General features: G+C 34.1%; 1 protein-coding gene across 8 annotated transcripts in view; it reads right to left on the bottom strand.

Moving 5' to 3' along the window:
- Window positions 1–599: 599 nt before the first annotated feature.
- LOC130666350 (phosphatidylinositol-binding clathrin assembly protein LAP) overlaps window positions 600–20,624 on the bottom strand; it is a 126,253-nt gene continuing 106,228 nt past the window's right edge. For all 8 annotated transcript variants that reach the window (XM_057467240.1, XM_057467235.1, XM_057467239.1 and 5 more), the window contains 2 exons: window positions 6,198–6,303; window positions 600–1,027 (listed from right to left, as the gene is read on the bottom strand). In XM_057467240.1, coding sequence (XP_057323223.1) covers window positions 788–1,027; window positions 6,198–6,303 — 346 coding nt within the window. In that variant the 3' untranslated portion in view covers window positions 600–787. The remainder of the gene's footprint in view (window positions 1,028–6,197; window positions 6,304–20,624) is intronic.

The following is a 20,624-nucleotide window of genomic DNA, read 5'->3' as shown; positions in this document are numbered from 1 at the left end:
ATGATAATTAGATAGTCCCTCTGAGTATTCAATACTAAGTATGTGGATTGGCAGTGTGGTAAAAGTTTGACTGATACGCAGACGAATTCAGAATTGATTCTCAGTAATAGCAAATAAATTTTGATTAATAAAAACATTAATTATAAAGATACAGTTATTGAAAACAGATGAATTATATCGGAAAATGATGAATTATGATAATTCATAATGATTTTGTTTCAATTTAATTATGAGTAACTTCCCAGATCTAATTTTATCTAGACAGATATAGAGAACATACAGATCTGTCCAAATCTAGAGAATTAGATCAAATTTGATCTTTTTTTCCCGGACATCTAAAAATGAATGGAAAATCGCTAAGTGCTATAACAGGCAACGGGCATATTTTTGAGTTCAAAGTATTTTCAAGATTTATAAAATTATATATCAATGCAATTTGAAATGCAACTCTCCGATAGTTTTTATCCATATCTCGATGAATAATCGGCAATGGTTCTGAATATCTGATCAGAGGGAAGAAAAGTAATCATCGCACTGAAATTATTTGGCTTGAAAAAAAAAAAAATACTGAAAACAGAAAAATTCAAAATTGAGCGTAATTATTGCATGACTTATTATTTTTTATTGAATTTATTATCTATTTATTTTTCCTATATACCTAAGAACATTCAAACATAGTTTTCGAAAATAAAAATTGATTTTGAATTATAATCCAAAATTCGTACTTTTTTGTCTTGACATAACGTGTAAATTAGAAACTTTTAATACAGAAATTTTTTTTTTTTTTTTATAGAGCACCGAAAGGATCGAGTGGTATTGTATTATTCGCTGACTGATCTGTAGACTGTTGCTGTTGTTGTTGCTGTTGTTGCAGCTGAGTCACAGGCCCACTTATTTGATTATTGATCATTACTGGCATTGGCCCTGATCCCAACATTATGCTACCAGCTGGAGTGTCCGAAGTTGTAGTCATTATTGAGTTAGTACTTTGTATGACTGAAACTCCTGATGAAATATTCTTCATTCCCTGAAATATATATAAGTAAAAATAAACATGAGCATAGATACACAAACACATTGGTCTGGTCGATAAAAATTGAGTTTTTTCCGACGGACTCTAAAGAGCTTCCTTTTGAAAAAAAAACGCGAGGATTTTTTTTTTTATTAAAACCGTGCCGCAAGACGATGTAAGTCAATTTTTTTGCTAAAATCATGTATTTTGGAAATTTCTTATTAAATATGCAATTAAAATAATATCTCGAATTTTTTCAGAGTAGTGGTAGGGTTTCCATTTTTTGTTTTAAATTGAAAAAAGTTTATTTCTTACAACACTAAGCTTATTTCTTATAACACCATTCTACACGGAAAAAAATAAATAGTAAATGCAACATGATGCAGTCTCGGTAAATAAACACGATGAAATCATGTTGCATCCACATGATTTGTCATGTTTCGGCTACATGATAATCATATTGCGGTAACATGAGAAAATCATATGGCAGCAACATGATTTGTCATGTTTCGACCGCATGACAATCATATTGCAGTAGCATGAGAAAAATCATGTGGCAGCAACATGATTTTCATGTAGCCTTAATAGCATGAAATTAAATAATTTTTACTTAATTTATATTTAGTTTTTGCAGCTTAATTTTATGCTATTAAGGCTACACTGAGAAGAAAATTTACTAATATTTGATAAATTAATTTATCAAATATTCGACTGTATTTATTAAATACTATCCTACACATATCAAATATCGATCTTTCCATCGACTAAATATTAATAAATTGATATTAACATTTAATAGGTCGCTGATCAATATTTAATAGAAGTTTATTAATATTTAATAAACTTTTATCAACTATTGATATGTGAGATTTGTATATGGTATTAATGAGTGTGGTGGCGATGTACTCTCTAACCTAACATATTGCCTTATACATGCGTTACAACTAACAAATTGTTTTTATGCTTGTTGAAATCATAAAAAAAAATCGGTCTGTCAGTTGACCCTGCGGGCCAGCCCCAAAACTTCCCGCTGTTTTCGAGCTCGCTGAGCTCGAAAACATTATTGTGAATATATTTTCGAGCTCTTCGAGCTCGCAATTACTTTTGTATGCCATTGTTTTGTAAAAAACCATTTTTTAGCATTTCTTTCTTCCACGATATCTCGCGAACGAATTAACCGATTTTGATGGTTGAGGTGGCAATCGACGCGTTTTATCAAGTTCTAAAGCTGGTCGAATTTTGAAATTGATTTATTCAGCCGTTTTTGAGAAATTTCAAAAAAACCAAGGAAAAAATTTTTTTTGAATTCTTTCGTCAACGGTTTCTCTTGAACGAATGAACCGATTTTGATGGTTGAGGTGGCATTCGACGCGGCTTATAGAGTTTTAGAGCTGATTAGATTTTGGAATAAATCCATCGAGCAAATTAAAAGTTATCCAAATAAAACATTTTCGAAAAAATTTTATTTTTGAAATATCTCTGAACGCACCCTACCGATTAAGTTCAAATTCATACGGCCTCAAGACATTAACAAGCCGCGTCGAATGACACCTCAACGATCAAAATCGGTTCATCCGTTCAAGAGTTTTGAATATTTACATACATACATACGTACGTACGTACACACATACATACACTCGGACATCATCGTGAAATTAGTCAGGATAGCTTCCTAGGACCTCGAAACGTCGACATCTGATGGAAATTCGATTTTCGTAAATCGGACCGAAACCAATAACTTCCCGAATTTTTGAAAATTTACAATTTTCTTAGCGGGAAGTTAAAAAAATCAAATAGTGTTATAGAAAAATGATTAAAAAAGTGGGGCTTGCTAAATTCCACCTAACCTATATTAACTAAACAAACTGCTTACATATCACGATAGTATATAAGATATGTAGAAACGTAAACTATAGATCAGTCTGTATTTATTAATATTTGATAAACCACCGATCAACAATTGATAAACTGTTTATTAATATTTAATAAACACGTTTACTAATATTTAATAAGCTGTATTAATATTTGATAATGACCGACTTGGGAACGATCTAAGTAAGCTGTTTATCAAATATTGATAAATTTTATTAATATTTGATAAATTCTTTTCTCAGTGTACGTGAAAATCATGTTGCTGCCACATGATTTTTCTCATGTTACCGTAACATGATTATCATGTTGCCGAAACATGACAAATCATGTGGATGCAACATGATTTCATCATGTTTATTTACCAAGACTGCATCATGTTGCATTTACTAGTCATTTTTTTCCGTGTAGAAGTTTATGGGGATATTCAAAGAGGCCTAAGAGTTTAAAGGAAAACGAAATTCAAAAAAATAATGCCATCTGGCAGCCAGAATGGAAGGTAGATTTTTCGAAAATTTTCAGCACCTCCCTGACTTTTCGGTAGCTCGCGCTTAGTTCAAAACGAAAGCAGCCCTTGTTCATTTCTACTAAAATTGAAGCCAATTTTTGAAGGTCAGTTTTTCAATTCAAAATACTTAATTGGCTATTTAATTATTGTCAGTATACTTATATATTTATACCCTCGCAGTTTTGAATCACGGTGAAAACACGGTGGGTTTGTTCCATTTTACCACTGTGATTACGCGGTGTATCCACCGTGATTTCACGGTGGCTTGACCACTGTGTATACACGGTGTTTCTACTTCGATTACGCGGTGGATACACCGTGGAACCACGGTGGTGAAATAGCACAAAGTCACTGTGGAATCACGGTGGATACACCGCGTAATCACGGTGGAAACACCGCGTATACATAGTGGTCAAGCCACCGTGAAATCACGGTGGATACACCGCGTAATCACAGTGGATACACTGTGTATACCCGGTGGTGAAATGGAACAAACCCACCGTGTAACCACGGTGGATCCACGGTATTTACACTTCCACGGTGTTTCCACCGTAATTAAAATCTGCGAGGGTATATAAATGCATGAGCAATACTGATTTAATCGCGTATTACTAAAATCTTGAATTGACAAACTAGCTCTGAGTAAACGGAGTAATAAACAGAAATTTACATACGTAATAAAATATGTATTGATGAAAACTTATACAATTCATCGAAAATTCAAAATTTATAAATTAATTAAAATTATCAGAAACGGTGCAAGCGAATATTTAGATATTTAAAAATGCAAAATTAAATATTAAGCTCAAAGATTTCTCATGGAATTGGTAGAAAATGATAATAGATTAATAAACAAATAGGTAAATACCAGTTATAAGTTACATTTATTTATTATTAATGAGTTTTAATACGAGAGAGGTTAAGAAGACATGTGACACTGATACGGAGACACGGTTGACTAGCACCGACCCGTTCACATAGATATATAGACTTTGAAAATATAAAATATTTGTAAAGTTTACAGATTATTTCGTTCACAACAAAATATAACTGACAGAATTAAATTATAATGGAAAATATATAAGTTATCCGGAATGAAAACCACATTTTCTAATCATCTTGATAATGTCCAAACTTTCAAGACTATCAAATTATTGGAAGAAATATTCAAAATACAAAGTTTAAGGTATAAAATTAAAGCTTATTAAGCAAGCTTTAATATACTTTCTATGAAAATTGGCTATGACTCTTAGTTTTAAGGTAGTAGTCTGGTAACTCGCGCCGTTTTTCATGCTTCTTTTTAGGGGCCTTTTTTTTTTAGAAGGAATAAATGAAAAGTTTTGCATTTTTAATATGTTTTTATTTACATCTTAAGGTAACAAAAAAAAATTTTTTTGAGGAAATTAAATAATTTATTATTATTATTATTGTCGCTTGAAGTTGACGCCTCAAAAAAAAAAGCGCGTGGATGGCCCGGGTGATATTGACTCTTGTGGACATCCGAAATTAAAGATTCTTGATTAGTCTTAATCTATAGACATGTCATTCTCGTCGGAACTAGAATTAATTTTTTTCATCCCTATAGGGAAAGTTATAACTTTCCATTTTACAACCCTTTTTATGCGAAAAAAAATGACTTTTTTTTTCAAAGTTCGCCATTTTGTTATTTTTCGATAAAATTTAATAATCCTAGTTCTGACGAGAATGACATGTCGATAGATTAAGACTAATCAAGAATTTTTAATTTCGGATGTCCACAAGAGTCAATATCACCCGGGCCATCCACGCGCTTTTTTTTTGAGGCGTCAACTTCAAGCGACAATAATAATAATAATAAATTATTTAATTTCCTCAAAAAAATTTTTTTTTGTTACTTTAAGATGTAAATAAAAACATATTAAAAATGCAAAACTTTTCATTTGTTCCTTCTAAAAAAAAAAGGCCCCTAAGAAGAAGCATGAAAAACGGCGCGAGTTACCAGACTACTACCTTAAAGTTGTATGATCTTTAACAGTAAAAAACTGATTTTTTCGAAAAATCATAAAAATTCCAAACAGCCATAACTTCGGAACTAATCGACCGATTTAGCCCACCTTCGAACTTGATTAAGATAATCGCTCATAAATTGAGTATGCAAAATTTCATTAAGATCCGATAAGAATTTTAGGCGCAATCGTGTCCTTAAAGTCAGTTCTATTCCATATATATATATATGAATTGAATCAAATTAGATTTGATGAATTTACATTTACTCATCAACACATAATTGACTAACAATATTTTTATATCCTTACTTAATCTTAATACACATCATCATTCGTTCAGTCATTGTATTAAGCAGATTTCTTAAAGTAATATTCTTGTCGCAATAGGACTCATGAACCAACTTGAAGAAACTTTTATTATCATAAGTCGAATGTCATAGTTTGTCGGTTTTCGTAAATTAATTTATGTCATTGGAGGATTTCTTCTGTGTATATAATTTTATAAAGCTTTACGTAGTTTTATGATTTCATTTTCTTTCTGAGTTGACAGTAATACCTCAGAGAGTATTAAGATCATCGGTACAAGTATCATACTTACTATTCATAGAACATGCATAAAAGCGAAAAATTTTGTATACTTTTAGGATTTATATAATTACTTGTGACTCAACTTTTTATTTGATTTTAATGAAAAAAAGTGGCGAAATCTGATTTTTCATATTGCATTTATAGTAGTCTTTGAAAACTGAGCGTTTTACAATATTTTCCTGTGGTTTAATGCTCTACTATAGACCAAGATTATAATGGAACTATAATGCCTTACCATCGGTCGATACCCAGCTCCAGTTGTTGCTGCCATAGGCTGCGGTGTCCATCCTGCCATGCCACTCGCTTTTGCAGTATTTTTTGGTGAATTCCATTGTATACCCCTACAGCATGGTTAATAAAAAATTTCATTTATACGACCATGTATGATCTTATTAATAAATTAAAAATTTTAAATTTTAACTCTCGCATCCAAAGTTCTGATTGTTTCTTTAATTGTCTTCACTACAAATATTGCACTTCGAGCATAATTTTCATGGAGTAATTGAGGTTAACAATTAAAAAATTCACGGAAAAAATTGTGGCCCTCCTAACCACGATGTTGTAGTGAAACATTCTAGTAGTGGGTACTCTAATACGTAATAGAGGGTACAACGTAGATAATACTGAACACTAAAAATTGTAGTAAACATTGATGACTTAAGTTAGCATCACTACCCATGTAGTTGAGGTTATTCCAAGTGGAGTTGGCATTTTTTTACTCTAACTTGTAGTAACCTCAGCTACAGCTGCTGTAGTAGCAACTACAATTTTTTCGCGGTGTTCATAATGTAATCATGTTCTGGTCTTAAATATAATTCATGGAGCTTGGTCGGAACTCGCGCTAATAGGACAGGCGACAGCATCTTCCGAACTACAAATTAGTGGCACATTCTTTTCTACTTTTGTAGTTCTACAGATATCCCTCTTCGAGGCTGGCCACTTTCACTCTCTGCCAAGAGGATGTCAAAAGTGCTTCCCACAATCAGCTCGTCCCGGATGAGGTCTACTCACTAGCTGAGGAAGCAATGACTTACTGAGCAATGACGACTTTGCCGACCAAAGGAATAAATTTAGGAAGTCGGAGGAGTTACGAGCTCATCTCTTGATGTGCTACCAAAACAGTTAAATGAAGAAGAGAAGATACATGGCGAGGTTGCATGCTCTTTGAAGCGGAATGCAGACCAGCTTCATTAACAACTCATAACGTAAAACGGCCTTTCTCAAGACCAAACCGGCCTTTTTCAAGGCCACCAAATCAATTGAACGAACTAATTCGCTTTAATTGAATTAACTATATAACCGGCAGACTCCGCGTTGAACACAATCCATTGAGTACATTGCATGTTTAGGTTTCCACTATATAAAAATGGTGTATTATCGTACGAAGGACGGTGTGGCTCAATAAGTTATAGATCAAATTGAATGGAATATAGTATAGTGCCGGATAGCTCAACTGGTAGAGCACTCGGCGCGATACCGAATTGGTCTGGGTTCGATTCCCAGTTCGGGCTATCTATATTTTTCTCAATTTATCTATAAATTGTCTTATTGAGAGGTTTGCATGTTTAGGTTTCCACTATATTTAAATGGTGTTTTTGTATATGTGGTGTATATACATATGGTGTATATATATATATATATATATATATATATATATATATATATATATATATATATATATATATATATATATATATATATATATACATATATAAATTTTTTAACGGATGGTATTTTCGAACCCTACTCAACTAATTATGATAGGTTGTAACAAAATTCCTTGAAAAATCTACCATGAGGACAAATACAATAGTTAGATTTTAGAAAAATCTACCTAAAAATTGCTTCGTCCATTTTACCCATGTGCAGAGCACGTTGAAAAGTGACTAATGCATGCGTCGAGCACAATTAATTAATGTAACGGGACCGGAGCCCACCTCCGTTTGACGGGAGGCCGTTTCCTCACCCTCTTAAGCATACACGCGCTGCGGGCATTCCCATCTTCCACGCAGACGACATTCTTAGTCGAAAAATATAATCAAGTGACGACTAAGGCGGACATTAACCGAAAATATAATCAAAAATCCTCGTTGCGCGTGGTATCTAACCGCAGCTATCACGAGTCCTACCTCTCTTGGGCCAAACACTACTTCCATCTCAAGAAATGAAGAGACTCTGGCCGCAGTGAGCTTGGAAAGGCCTCTGTGGTACCAGACTCCCAGCGCTGGTCAACATGGTTGCGTAGGATTAGTGGTGGGGTTCAACTTTTTCCCATACCCTATGTAAAGGGCTTCCTCCACTTGTTTTTTTCAGGTTCCCAACAAGCCATTATTCGCTTGTTCATCCCCTGATAGATTTTCTACTTTCCTGAGCTAAGACATACTCTAATTATTCAAACCAAATCAAAGTTCAGAGTAGCTCGGGGGATGCGTAAAGTACATTAAATAAAATCGTAACAAGAATGTTGTATCGATGACATCATCACTATGAATCTCAATCGTCTACTTAGCATTTCAATGACACCGCGGCTAGGAAATAAAATGAACAAAAATAAAAGTTCTTATACTCAGCTGACCGTTCGTTTGTTAAACAATATTGTTTTATACACTCGAAAAGGCACTGAGTATTTCGAAAACTACCATTTGTATTCCCATAATCCATTCAAAATGCAAATTGCCTGATGGAAAACAACATTAACCTGAAGAATAACTTGTTGCATACTTTTTTTTATTACAATATATGTTTGCCGATGTCGATAAAGATTCATAGATATGTAGAGGAAGGGCGGGCCAAATAGGACTGAGTGGGCAAATCGGAAATCAAGGTCAAAATAGTGCCGGATCACTCGCTACTTGGGCCCGGCACATACAATTTCTCGCTCATGGCCGTGTCAAGCCAGCATGAGAGCCCCGCCACCAGCCAGCCAATCAGAAAAATTGGCGGCTAACTACATCCTGTTGGCGCACTTTTAAGCCAATAGAAAAATTCGCTAGGACAGCCATGCTGTCTACGTCATCACTGAGCGGCAACGAACGAAGAAGACGCCGCGATGATATTCATTCTACCTCGTGAAGTCTTACGTATCGCCACGCGCTATACTATCGCTTTGGATCTAATTGATAATGTTATTTTTGCTCTTGAGTTTAATTCCGCTGAATTATTACGCTAAAATATCCTCAAGAATCAGGTAGTATATCAAGGCTACTAATTGTTGAGTATATAAATAACTGTTGCTCGCGTATAATTAATTGTGAATTAATTATTGCCGTCTGAAGCGCTACCGACCACGTGTCGAGTTTTTATACGTGAATTTTGTATAGTTGCATTCGCTACCGCGTATAATTCAAGTTGCATTTGCTATAAATATTATTTCTCACAGTTTCTAAGTGTAAATAGTGTAAATAAAACATATAATTTATTCATCTATAATTGTGTGTTAATTTATAATTATTAAATTCAACCACACCTACACCAGAATCCTTTTGTGCATTCGCTCATTTTACAAAGTGAAAAAAAAATAAATAAAAATTCACCATGTTCCCATGCACAAGAATCCATTATTTTCCGGTCCCATTTTGCCGCCCCTCCCCTTATATCCATTAGGGTGATTCATTTCCGCAAAAGTTTTTTTTTTTAAGTGCACAAGTAAAACCTCAATCTACATTGAAAAACAATAAATCTCACCAAATATGAGCTCTTAATTCCAATGCTAAGTACTTACCATTTCAATTTTATTTTTTCCCATTTAAAATGAATGTAAAAAAAAATTTTTTTTTTTTTTTTCTAATGCTAAGCTGCTTTTCATAATATTGAGAAACGAATTGTTGGATCTTGTAGGGGATTCCATGCTCTTTGAAATTGATCTTCGACTTTTTAATGTAGCTCAAGCTGGTTCACCAGTAAGAGCTATCGAACTAAATTGTTTGACGAAAATCGTGATTTGTTCATTTTTTAGGACGAACCGCTGAGGATAGGAAAACAAAGGATACATATATTTGAAGGAAATTTCATCCTCTTCAAAAAAAGGTCCTTAGGCTTAAGTTGCTTCGACCGATAGTTTATGAGTTACAGCAATTTTTATAATTGAAAATGTAAAAAATAGATAAAAAATGGAAAATAATGGTATTTAAATTCATTTACATTTTCAATTATAAAAATTGCTGTAACTCATAAACTATCGGTCGAAGCAACTTAAGCCTAAGGACCTTTTTTTGAAGAGGATGAAATTTCCTTCAAATATATGTATCCTTTGTTTTCCTATCCTCAGCGGTTCGTCCTAAAAAATGAACAAATCACGATTTTCGTCAAACAATTTAGTTCGATAGCTCTTACTGGTGAACCAGCTTGAGCTACATTAAAAAGTCGAAGATCAATTTCAAAGAGCATGGAATCCCCTACAAGATCCAAAAATTCGTTTCTCAATATCATGAAACGCAGCTCAGCATTAGAAATTTGAAAAAAAAAAAAATTTTTTTACATGCATTTTAAATGAGAAAAAAAAAGTTGAAATGGTAAGTACTTAGCATTTGAATTAAGAGCTCATAACTTGGTGCGAATTTTTTTTTTTATGTAGATTGAGATTTTGTTTGAGCGCTTAAAAAAAAAAACTTTTGCCGAAATGAATCACCCTAATAATCATATATACATATATATTAGGGTGGGTCAAAATAATCAACTACTTTTTTTTTACAAGTCACACGGAAAAATGGGTTGCTAGACACCTTAAAAAAGTTCTCACCAAGTATGAGCTCTTAATTTTAATAGGAAGATCATCCGCATCGGAGTTTTTTATTTTTTTCTCAGTCCAATAGAAAAAAATTCATACATAATCATTAATTGATTGTACAAATAAATGTTCTGGAAGAATTTTGTGGGAAATTGAATGCTCTACAAAAAAGGTATTTTATTTTTTTCCGTTAACCTCACTATTTGAATGATATTGAAGATTTAAGTTTGATCATTTTAAGACGAATTACATTTTTGTTTATGAATTTTATAACTCGACAGTAAATGACTATTATAAAATGCGCAAGACTTATTTTTATACGAAATTAACTGCTCTATAAAAATGGTGTCTTATGTTTTGGCGATTAAATAAAGCGTTCAAAAGATATTTATCATCAAATTTTCATGTCGCGAATGGAATTGATCAAAACGTGGGCGTTTAGGTCAAAGTCTTAACCGGATCTCTCATTTCAATCTATGCTCGGTCGAAGTCGAAAGTTTTGATTCTAGATGTCACTAAAATTTGCTCATCGTATAACGATTCAGTATTTTTCAAATAATATCGAACCACGGGTCGATGTCGAATTTCCTCATGTTACAACACCTCCCCCCAGACGTCGACACGGGATTCCGAGGTGTTTGATCGGTTTGTTCGAGTCGATTGGCGGTTGTTCTTCGTTTTTGTTGTTCGGTGTCCTCAACAAGTTCAATTTCGTAACCTGTTGAGTACTCGTTGTAGTTCTTTCGATTGGCTCGGCCCGTTGTTCTCCGGGAATCGTTTGATCAGCGGCAGTCTAGTCACTTTTCGACCGGGACCAGTATCGATTACAGGCCCTGCATGTCGGGTTTGGGCCGTTTTCGGCACCACATGACCAGTAGTAGCCGATGCGTCGCGATTTTGGACAGTCATGATGTCCATGACCTGTCTGTCGGCAATTCGAGCACTTGCCTCGCAACTTCTCGTCGATGGTCGGGGCTTAATTGGCTCGTCGTATTATCTCGGTTGCATTTCTTGCCAGTGTCACTGCGGCGATTCGTGCGGTCAGTCCATGTCGGTTTTCCGAGGTCGGTTTCGGCGGTTCACGGTTGTCGCACTCTTCGATAGGTTCTTTTCAAGTTTTCTTCTTCTTGTTCTTCGTTTTAGCCTTGTTCGACGATGTTTGGTCACAACCGTACACGGTATCGATGGCTACGATCTGCAGGTACCCGGCATTTCTCGTCTTTTGTTCATATAGCCTCGGATGATAAGCGCATTCCGGCATTACGCTTTCCTCTGGTGATATCGGTGGTCGTAATTCTTTCCGGTTACGTGGAATGTCGAATTTACGAACTAGTTCGTATAATTGATCGAAAGAGTTGAAATCAGACCGTCGTATCGCCGAATGATACTCGGATCTCAGGCCGTTGAAAGCAAAATCGAGTTGGAACTCTATCGGCAACTTTTTCGATACTCTGGTCCACATACAGATCAGAGCATCCAAATAATTTGAACCGGGTTCTAACGCACCCTGCGTCCGGTTCACAATGTCGCCGAGTAAGCGGCATTCGAAATCGGGTTCACCAAAACGGGATTCGTCGAGTCGTGTCAAGAATGTCTCGATACGATCCTGACCGTATCCTGAGAACTTTAGTTTCCATTTAGCGACGTGTGCCAGCATCTTTGGCTGATAACGAGCTTCCCTAGCTCGTGACATAGTCATCTGCCGTACTTGATCGGATTGCATATTACCCATTAGAATATGAGTCGGATATGTCGTCTCAGCGGCCTGTAATTCCATTGAAGAATGTATCAGAGTTGATGTCGTGGTACCAGTTTGCAAGCCGGTAGGCGTTAACGGGTTTGTCGTTGACAAAATCGGTTGTGTCAGTTGTATTCGACTGGCATCAACCCTTAGCATCGTACTTGAGGTGCTGGAGACCGTCGTAGTCGTAGACGCGGTTACGACGCTTATAGCCGCATTTCGGCTCGTATCGCGGTATATCTGTGCAAACGAATCCATCGTTTCGCAATCAGGGATCGGCACGTCATCTGCCGTCTATACGATGTCAAGATTGTGTCGTAAATTGACTGCACGATGTAATCGGTCACGTAAAACGTCAATCGGTCCATTCGGGTTGGCGTTAAGGGGGGGGGGGGGTAGGGTTTTAAAGGCGAAAAAGAAGCATATTTTTGTGACTTTTTTCCGGTGAGATGAGTAATATAATTTCATTAAACTTAATCACATATTATTGTACAACTTTTAAAGAATATCAGAAAAAATTTTCAACGAAAAATATTGATTAATAAGCTGGTGACGTTGAATCTCCGGAGGCGCCTCGAAAAAAGGTCGTTTTGCGGTGAACATCATAACTCGTTACCGGATCATCGGAAAAAAAAATTGATATGCATTTTAAAGTTGATGTATTTCTCGAGGTAACCACGAAGTGTTTTTTTTTTTTTTCAATTTTTTGCAGCACTTAGAAGTGAAAAACGCGATTTTAGCTCAAAAAATCGCGGTTAATTTGTTATTAAAAAATAGAAAAAAATGAAAAACAAAAAAAAACTCTTTGTAGTTACCTGTTGATTTATGTGAAGAAGTAATGTTCAAATTTTCAAAGGGATCGGTTCAGTACATTTTGAGTTATGGTGTTCACGGACTTTAAAAACAACGTTTTCTGGAAAATCCATTTAAAGTTTTTTATTCGTGAAAATTTGAAATAAACTATCAATCAAAGAATATGAATTTTTATACTTATATTGAGTCATCAGTTTACATCCTTTGAAAGACACACTGCCGGAGAAAGGGATTCGGAAGAACAAAGAAAATTGCAGCTGATTTCTACTAGGGGTATGTAGGGGCAAGTCGGGCAGGTATAAAAATCAGGTATACCGGCCGGTCATTTGAAACGCCGTAACTTCGTTAGTTTTACTCGGATTGATTTAAAATTTGTACACAATATTCTTGACATATTGCTCATTCAGAAAAAAAATTTAAAAAAAAATTTTTTTTTAATAATTTAAAAGCCCTACCCCCCCCCCCCCCCCTTAAGCGTTGTCAACATTTCTCGAACTTGATTCACCGTTAAATCGGAAATCCAATCGGCTGATGGTTCAGTCGCAACAGTAGCGGTTGATCGTCGTTCTTGTTCTTCAAGTTGACGTTCGATGTCGTCTTGAGCACGTCGTAAAACCTCAATATCGGCAGCTACTCGTCGTTGTATCACCTCCAGTTGAGATCGTTGTGCCGAAACGTTTTGTCGTTGATCGATCAATTCGTCATAGTTGTCCATGTCGTTCGGATTGTTCGGTAACTCTTGATTAGTCTATCTCTCTTGTCCGATCGGTCGTTGTTCAGACGATCGGTTGGTGTTCAGTGTCACTTGATCATTAATCGCGTCCGAATTGCTCGGTCGATTCGCTGGTGGTGTACGGAACATCTTGACAAAGTTGCTGATTTCATTATTTGATTCGTAAACGGCTTGTTCCAAAATTACAATCTTAATCTCACGTAGATCCGTGTCTTCTGACCTTTTGTGCCCCACGTTGGGTGCGAAAATATGTAATGGGTTTTTAACCACCGGGGATCTACCGGAGTAACGAAAATGTCTAAGATTTTAAATAGTGCCGTTAAAATTTCTGAAATCTTCCGGTAAGAGTATTTGTGGTATTTTCAGGTAAAACTGCGAAATACAAAAAATACCAAAACTACCGCGTAAATTCCGAAAGGAGATCGTGGGGTACTTTTAGGTAAAACTGCGAAATACAAAAAATACCAAAACTACCGCGTAAATTCTTCGAATATTCTAAAAAAAGTTCGTAGGGTGCTTTCAGGTGAAATTGCGGAATACAAAACATAATAAAAGTGCCGCTCAAATTCCTGGAATCTTCCGAAAAGAGATCGTGGGGTGCGTTCGGGTAAAACTGCGGAACACAAACAATGACAAAAGTGTCGCTAACATTCCAGAAATCTTCCGATAAGAGTATTTTGGGTACTTTCAGGTGAAACTGCGGAATACGAAAATACTAATAGTGCCGCGGCAGTATTGGTATGTTTTGTATTCCGCAGTTTCACCTGAAAATACCAAAAATACTCTTATCGGAAGATTTTAGGAATTTTAGCGGCACTATTTGAAATCTTAGACATCATAAAAGTTAGCAGAATTTACTAATTTTCGTTCAAAATAGATGCTAACATTTTTCTTAAGAATTTCATAGCTATCTTATATGCTCTTTACCAATTTAAAAGGTTCCGCCAATCTTCCGCTTATAGTTTCGGTCAGTCTCATGAGTGGCAGGTTCCAAATGCGGGATCTCTCCTGGAGATTTTTTTTTTTCACGGGTTACTTTTTTTAATTTATGGGATAATTAAATGGTGCGCTGGCTTCTTTTATTGATTGGGGATAAAATTTATCACACGGCTAAATAATAATTGATTTAGATTATTTTATTCCGCATAACTCTTACGTACGTTGTGTAATAATGTTACATGCAATTTTGTTACTATCATGATAATTTAGTCATATTTTCTTACTTATGCATAAGATTACGAGGTTCAAATTGTGATAGAAAGCTAAAAGATAGAGTATTAATAAAAAAATAAATTTATTGAAGTAGACAAATTGGAACCCGAGCAATAGATTTACGTAACTAGAGGATCAATGATCGGTGAAATAGTTGACCACTAAAATGGGGTGAAAATTACTCAGTTGTCGAGGAAACAAATAAAATAATAAATCACTACCAACCAAAGTGAACATGTGCCGATAAAAAATCGATCATGAGATGAAGGTCAAACGAGATGGAAAAGCTGAGGATTAATTTCGGACAGGAAATGCAGGGCCAGGCTCGGATGCTGATGATGATCAAATATTGAGGTTGATATTACATTGAGCTAAACTATTTACGAGGCCGTAATTGCGAGTGGATCGTCCCGTACTTGGGCAATGACACAAAATGTCCCTATTGTGGCGCATCGAAAGAGCACTTTGACTTGTAAACCTCGAGGCTAATTGTCCTGGTAATTTACAATTCAGTACAATAATATGACAACGGATATTATTTTCCCCAAGATAACAATTTGTATACTGATAGAGAGAGTAGTGGCCTTTCCTCGGTGGTTATCATCACCAACAACGTTACGCTTAATGCATTATATATAAATAACACCCAAAATAGTCCAACTATCGCTAAGTAGGTTTGCTGGGTAATTAGCCCGTTATCATTTTTGATTATTTAGTCCCTAGTATACAATTTAATATGTCACATTCGTCATTTCACTCTTAAAACCACCGCTACACTCCCTATTGTTTCTCTAAAACATCATCCGAATAGATCTTAAATCGTTTCCGACAATGAAACAACAAAAATACAAATATACTTTAATATTTAAAAAAAAAAAAGGTAATGGTCTATGATCGGGGCTCCAACTGTTTATATCAAGCAAAAATCCAAATATAGACAAATCGCTTTGAAACCAATTTCATTCTCTAGCATTTGTCGGCGGATTGAAGATATAATTGCATCTTTAGGTGTTATTTGAGCCTTAATAAGTTATAAGTGTATACCAAAGGTATAAATTATGCTTGATTTAGATGTTAGATCATGAATTTTCAGTTCCGTGCAACACTGCATTATTTGACATATTTTTCATTTCATTCTGTGTATTGACTCTTAAGTCAAACACTAAAATTTAAGGTATATGCCTATTTGCCATAATTTCTGTAGTTTCGTCCTAAGTACGTTAACGGACTCGTCAGTAAGGCTATGTTAACGCACTCTTGCCTTAGACTACATCTCTTACCAGTACGAGCCGGCGTAAAACTGTGTTGTGGGTTTCAGCCAGACACTATACTAGCAAAGAAAGGCGGATACCGTCCAAACTACTTGCAACTAAATGTTAGGTGAGCTGTTGTAACGTTTGAATATTGAAATAACAGAAATATGCCAATTTTCACTATACAAGAGTTCAAAAAATCTTTGTAGCTCTTAGTTAGACCTTTCTATCACCACCGTCCATCTTACGGTATTAATAAAATTAATTATTTATATTTATTAGAAAATTTATTAAAATTTATTTTGGAAAATTTGCATGATTTTATGTTATCAATTTTGTACACTCTGATTGCAAGGTTTAGATAGATATCTAGTGTTAGAGACAAAAACACATACAGAAAATTTAATCCGCCGTGTAGCTGAACGCGTGGAAAAAGTTTAATTATAGATATTCAAGGTGTAAGCACTTGAAATTTTGAAAAATAGGTGGAGCCCCACTTCTAGACTTACCAAAAAAAAATACTCATATCTGAATATAGAATGAGCTCAAGCGTTAATTGCTCTTTCAAAACACTAATAATTATTATTATTATTTTAAGTCATATCATTTTTCTAAAACCACAATAAGGCATTAAAAGAACCGCGAGGGGCACGTGTCAGATAAGATAATATTTTTATGGCACGTGAGGTAGACTTATATTTCAAAATGGAAAAATATTGCACACCTCAAGCGCGAAAGCGCAGGTGTGCTTTATGGACGGTTTTTTTTATTCGACTGTTTTACTCATATAAAAATCTTTCTACACTATTTTTATTCTACCAAGATAGGTAAAATTGTATACTAGCATATAGAGAATTTATTAAGGAACAATTTAAACCCAACATTAAGTCGATTCATCATTTTATTCGTTTAAAATAAATTATTTTAACTCAAGAAACCAGTGCTGTCAATTGTTACGTATGAAACTTCGTAAACACGATAACTCTCGATAGACACCATTAATCGGCCTAACTATTTTTTTATTGTCTTTGTATTTTTTATCACAAGAACCCTTATGAAAATTAATATCTGAATCCTTTTAGTATAATTGTAATTCATTAACGACCTAAAATTGATTATTCGTAAAAAATTTAGCTGCTATTTTTTTACTGTTGTTATTATTTTTTTCATTGTTTCTCTCTATCAACTAATGGTGGCAGCACTAGCGTATGAATATGTTTGAAAAAAAAAAACGGCATCTAAGACAAAAGGCGGGATATTTAAAAAAAAATGTTAGTAAAAAAATATTAAACTGAAAATAAGAAATAAAAAAAAAGTTTGGAAAATCCAAAAGTGCACGACTCATAATGCTTATTTGATCGTAAACATTAAAATATTCCGAAAGGGTAATGTCGCAGGCAAAATAAAAAAAATAAAAATAAATAAAATTTGAAGGACAAATGTTATTTATTTATATAAAAATGATAAAAAAAATAATTTTATTTAAAATAAAAAAAAAAACAATAATAAATTTCAAACGTAAAAAATTCCGAAATTTTTCGCCGTACGATCTGTGAAAAATTTTACTTTTTTTTTCTGTTTTTATTTTTCACTTGTTTATTTATTATTTTTATTTATTTATGTATTCGTCTAATCTCAATTTTTTATATTTTTATTTTCGAAATACCCGCGCCAAATGAATCGGTTAAAAGTATGGCGCAGGCACACTGGGTTATAGTATGAGAAAAAAAATACCACGCATGCGCACTTGTTAAAACGAATGTCCACACATATTTTTTAGGCTAAAATTAAAGAAAATGCGATTTAATTTTTTATTAATTACAATCGCATAACACAAAGTTAGATAGCCATTTTCGAAAGCAAATCCTTCTAGGGCACAACGAGTCATTTAAAAAAAAATGGAGTTAAATTATGGATTCTTTTTCGAGATATTGTGTTTTCAAGCTACAAAATTTTTTTACTGCTTGACGGGAAAATATTTTAGTTTATTTTAATGATTTTCTCGTTTCTATTGCACTGAATTTGTTTTTGAAAATCGCAGAAATAATCTTTATTACATTGTCTGTAAATTGGTGCATCATGTGAGATGTTTCTGTTCACTAATAAGACGATAATAACAGAAATAGTTGTAGAAAGGAGGCGAATAAAAATTTTCGATCGTAAAGCACTCCCTAATGCTTCGCATTATGAGTCGTGCAAAATCAAATTGATAATTTGTAAGTTGAATAAAAGTTCATAATAAAAAAAAAAACATTAATATTTTATAATAAAAGTAGTAATTAAAAATAAAATGAGCGATTGAGGTGTGCACTTTTGGATTTTCCAACATTTTTTACGTTTTATTTTATTTGTGATTGTATAGTTGGGAATGCAAGAGCATATTCAATTTATGTGAAGAGGAAGAAGTCTTTGGGTGGTCGGAAATTAGTCCGAACATTTGCTACTAAGCTCCCATGTATCGACACCGAATGCTGTAGGCAGAGTGTTATATCCGGGACTTCCGTAAAAATTATTTAAATAATGTCGTAAGTACCCCACGCGTCGACGTAATTACTTGTTAAGTTATAGATAGTCTGTCTTATGAACGGCATGTTGAATACTAATATTCGGTTATTTTAAACACGAACTAGTGCTTTAAGATTTTTTTTTAATTCATATGAATATTTGTAAGAAAAAGAGGTTTATTTGATACAAAGACTGCAAGTTGGATGTTGATTAAAGAAATTTTTTTGATCGATTCGGAAAATCAAAATTTTCTTGCACCAAGTGAGCAATTATCTTGAATCAAAATTTTTTCAAATCAGTTTACTTTTGACTTATCTCGAAGTAATTAATGGACAATTTCCCGAAACTTTGAAAAAAAAAAAATTTTTTTCTGAGGAGTAATGGGTCCCTCTCCAAAAGAAGATAAAAATAAATTTTTTTAACTTCCTGCTATGAAAATCGACGATTTTCGAGAAATTCGGGAAGTTATTGTTTTCACCCCGATTTGCGAAAATCGAAATTTTATTAGATCTCGATGTTTTGAGGCCCTAAGAAGCTATTCTGGCTATTTTCAGAATGATATCCGAGTGTCTATATGTATGTGTGCGTGTGTGTGTTTGTATGTATGTGTGCGTGTGTGTGTTTGTATGTATGTAAGCTCTTTGTAACTTTTTAATTAATTATTCGATTTGAATAATTTTGGTGGCAATCGATAGAACTTGCTAGCCATCAAATTTTCTGTAAATTTTACATCAATCAGTTGAATAGACTTGAAGATATATGAAATAAATAATGAAAAAATTTTTTTTTAGTTTTTTTCAAAATTTCTAAAAAAAAACGACTCGATCGATAAACTGCCAAATCTAATCAGCTCTAAAACTTGATGAAACACACGTTGAATACTACAAGAGCCGTCTCAATCGGTTAATTCGTTCGAGAGATGTCGCGGGAGAAAGAAATGCTGATAAAAGGTTTTTTCTAAATATCTTCGAAACGGTGAAACTGATCTTCAAAATCTTATCAGCTTTAGAACTAAACAAAATTAACATTTTATGTTATTTTTTCCTGATAAACCATTATAGAATGTACTAAAATGTATTCTAAATCATGCTTACTCTTTGTCTTTATGGTCTCTTTGGATCACTAAATATACAGTAAAGTAACTCGTTTTTTATTTCAAATCATATTATCAACTAAAAAATTTAAAAAACATTGTTTTTAATATGTTTTTCAGATCAAAACTCATTTCGATCTTTATTTTGATCACTTGCATTGATTTCTGACAGAATACATTTGTCGAATTGCATATAATTGGTAATAAAAATTTAAAAAAGCGTGTTTATTGATGATTTCCGATTTATACATTTGCAAACTTTAATATAAAACGTAACTTGTTATAACTTGAAAAGTTCGTAAAAAATAATCGTATGTAAGAGTATTTTCGAGTTCGAAGGTCTCGAAAATATAATGACACTGATATTTTCGAGCTCCTTGAGCTCAAAAACAGCGGGAGGTGTTAAGGCTGGCCCGCAGGGCCAACCGATGTCCAGATTATTTTGAAAATTTTCTTAGCGGGAAGTTAACAAACAATAGATGGAGACTTACAGTCGATTTATTTAAATATAACATATGTCAGAACGCAAGGACTTGACTGAACTCATGACCATATTGTTCTTGATAGTAAATCAATTTGAGCATAA

Source organism: Microplitis mediator, chromosome 4 (assembly GCF_029852145.1).
Source record: "Microplitis mediator isolate UGA2020A chromosome 4, iyMicMedi2.1, whole genome shotgun sequence".
Classification (NCBI taxonomy): Eukaryota; Metazoa; Arthropoda; class Insecta; order Hymenoptera; family Braconidae; genus Microplitis; species Microplitis mediator.
Note: the sequence above shows the minus strand (reverse complement) of the source record. Positions and strands in the feature narration are given on the sequence as shown.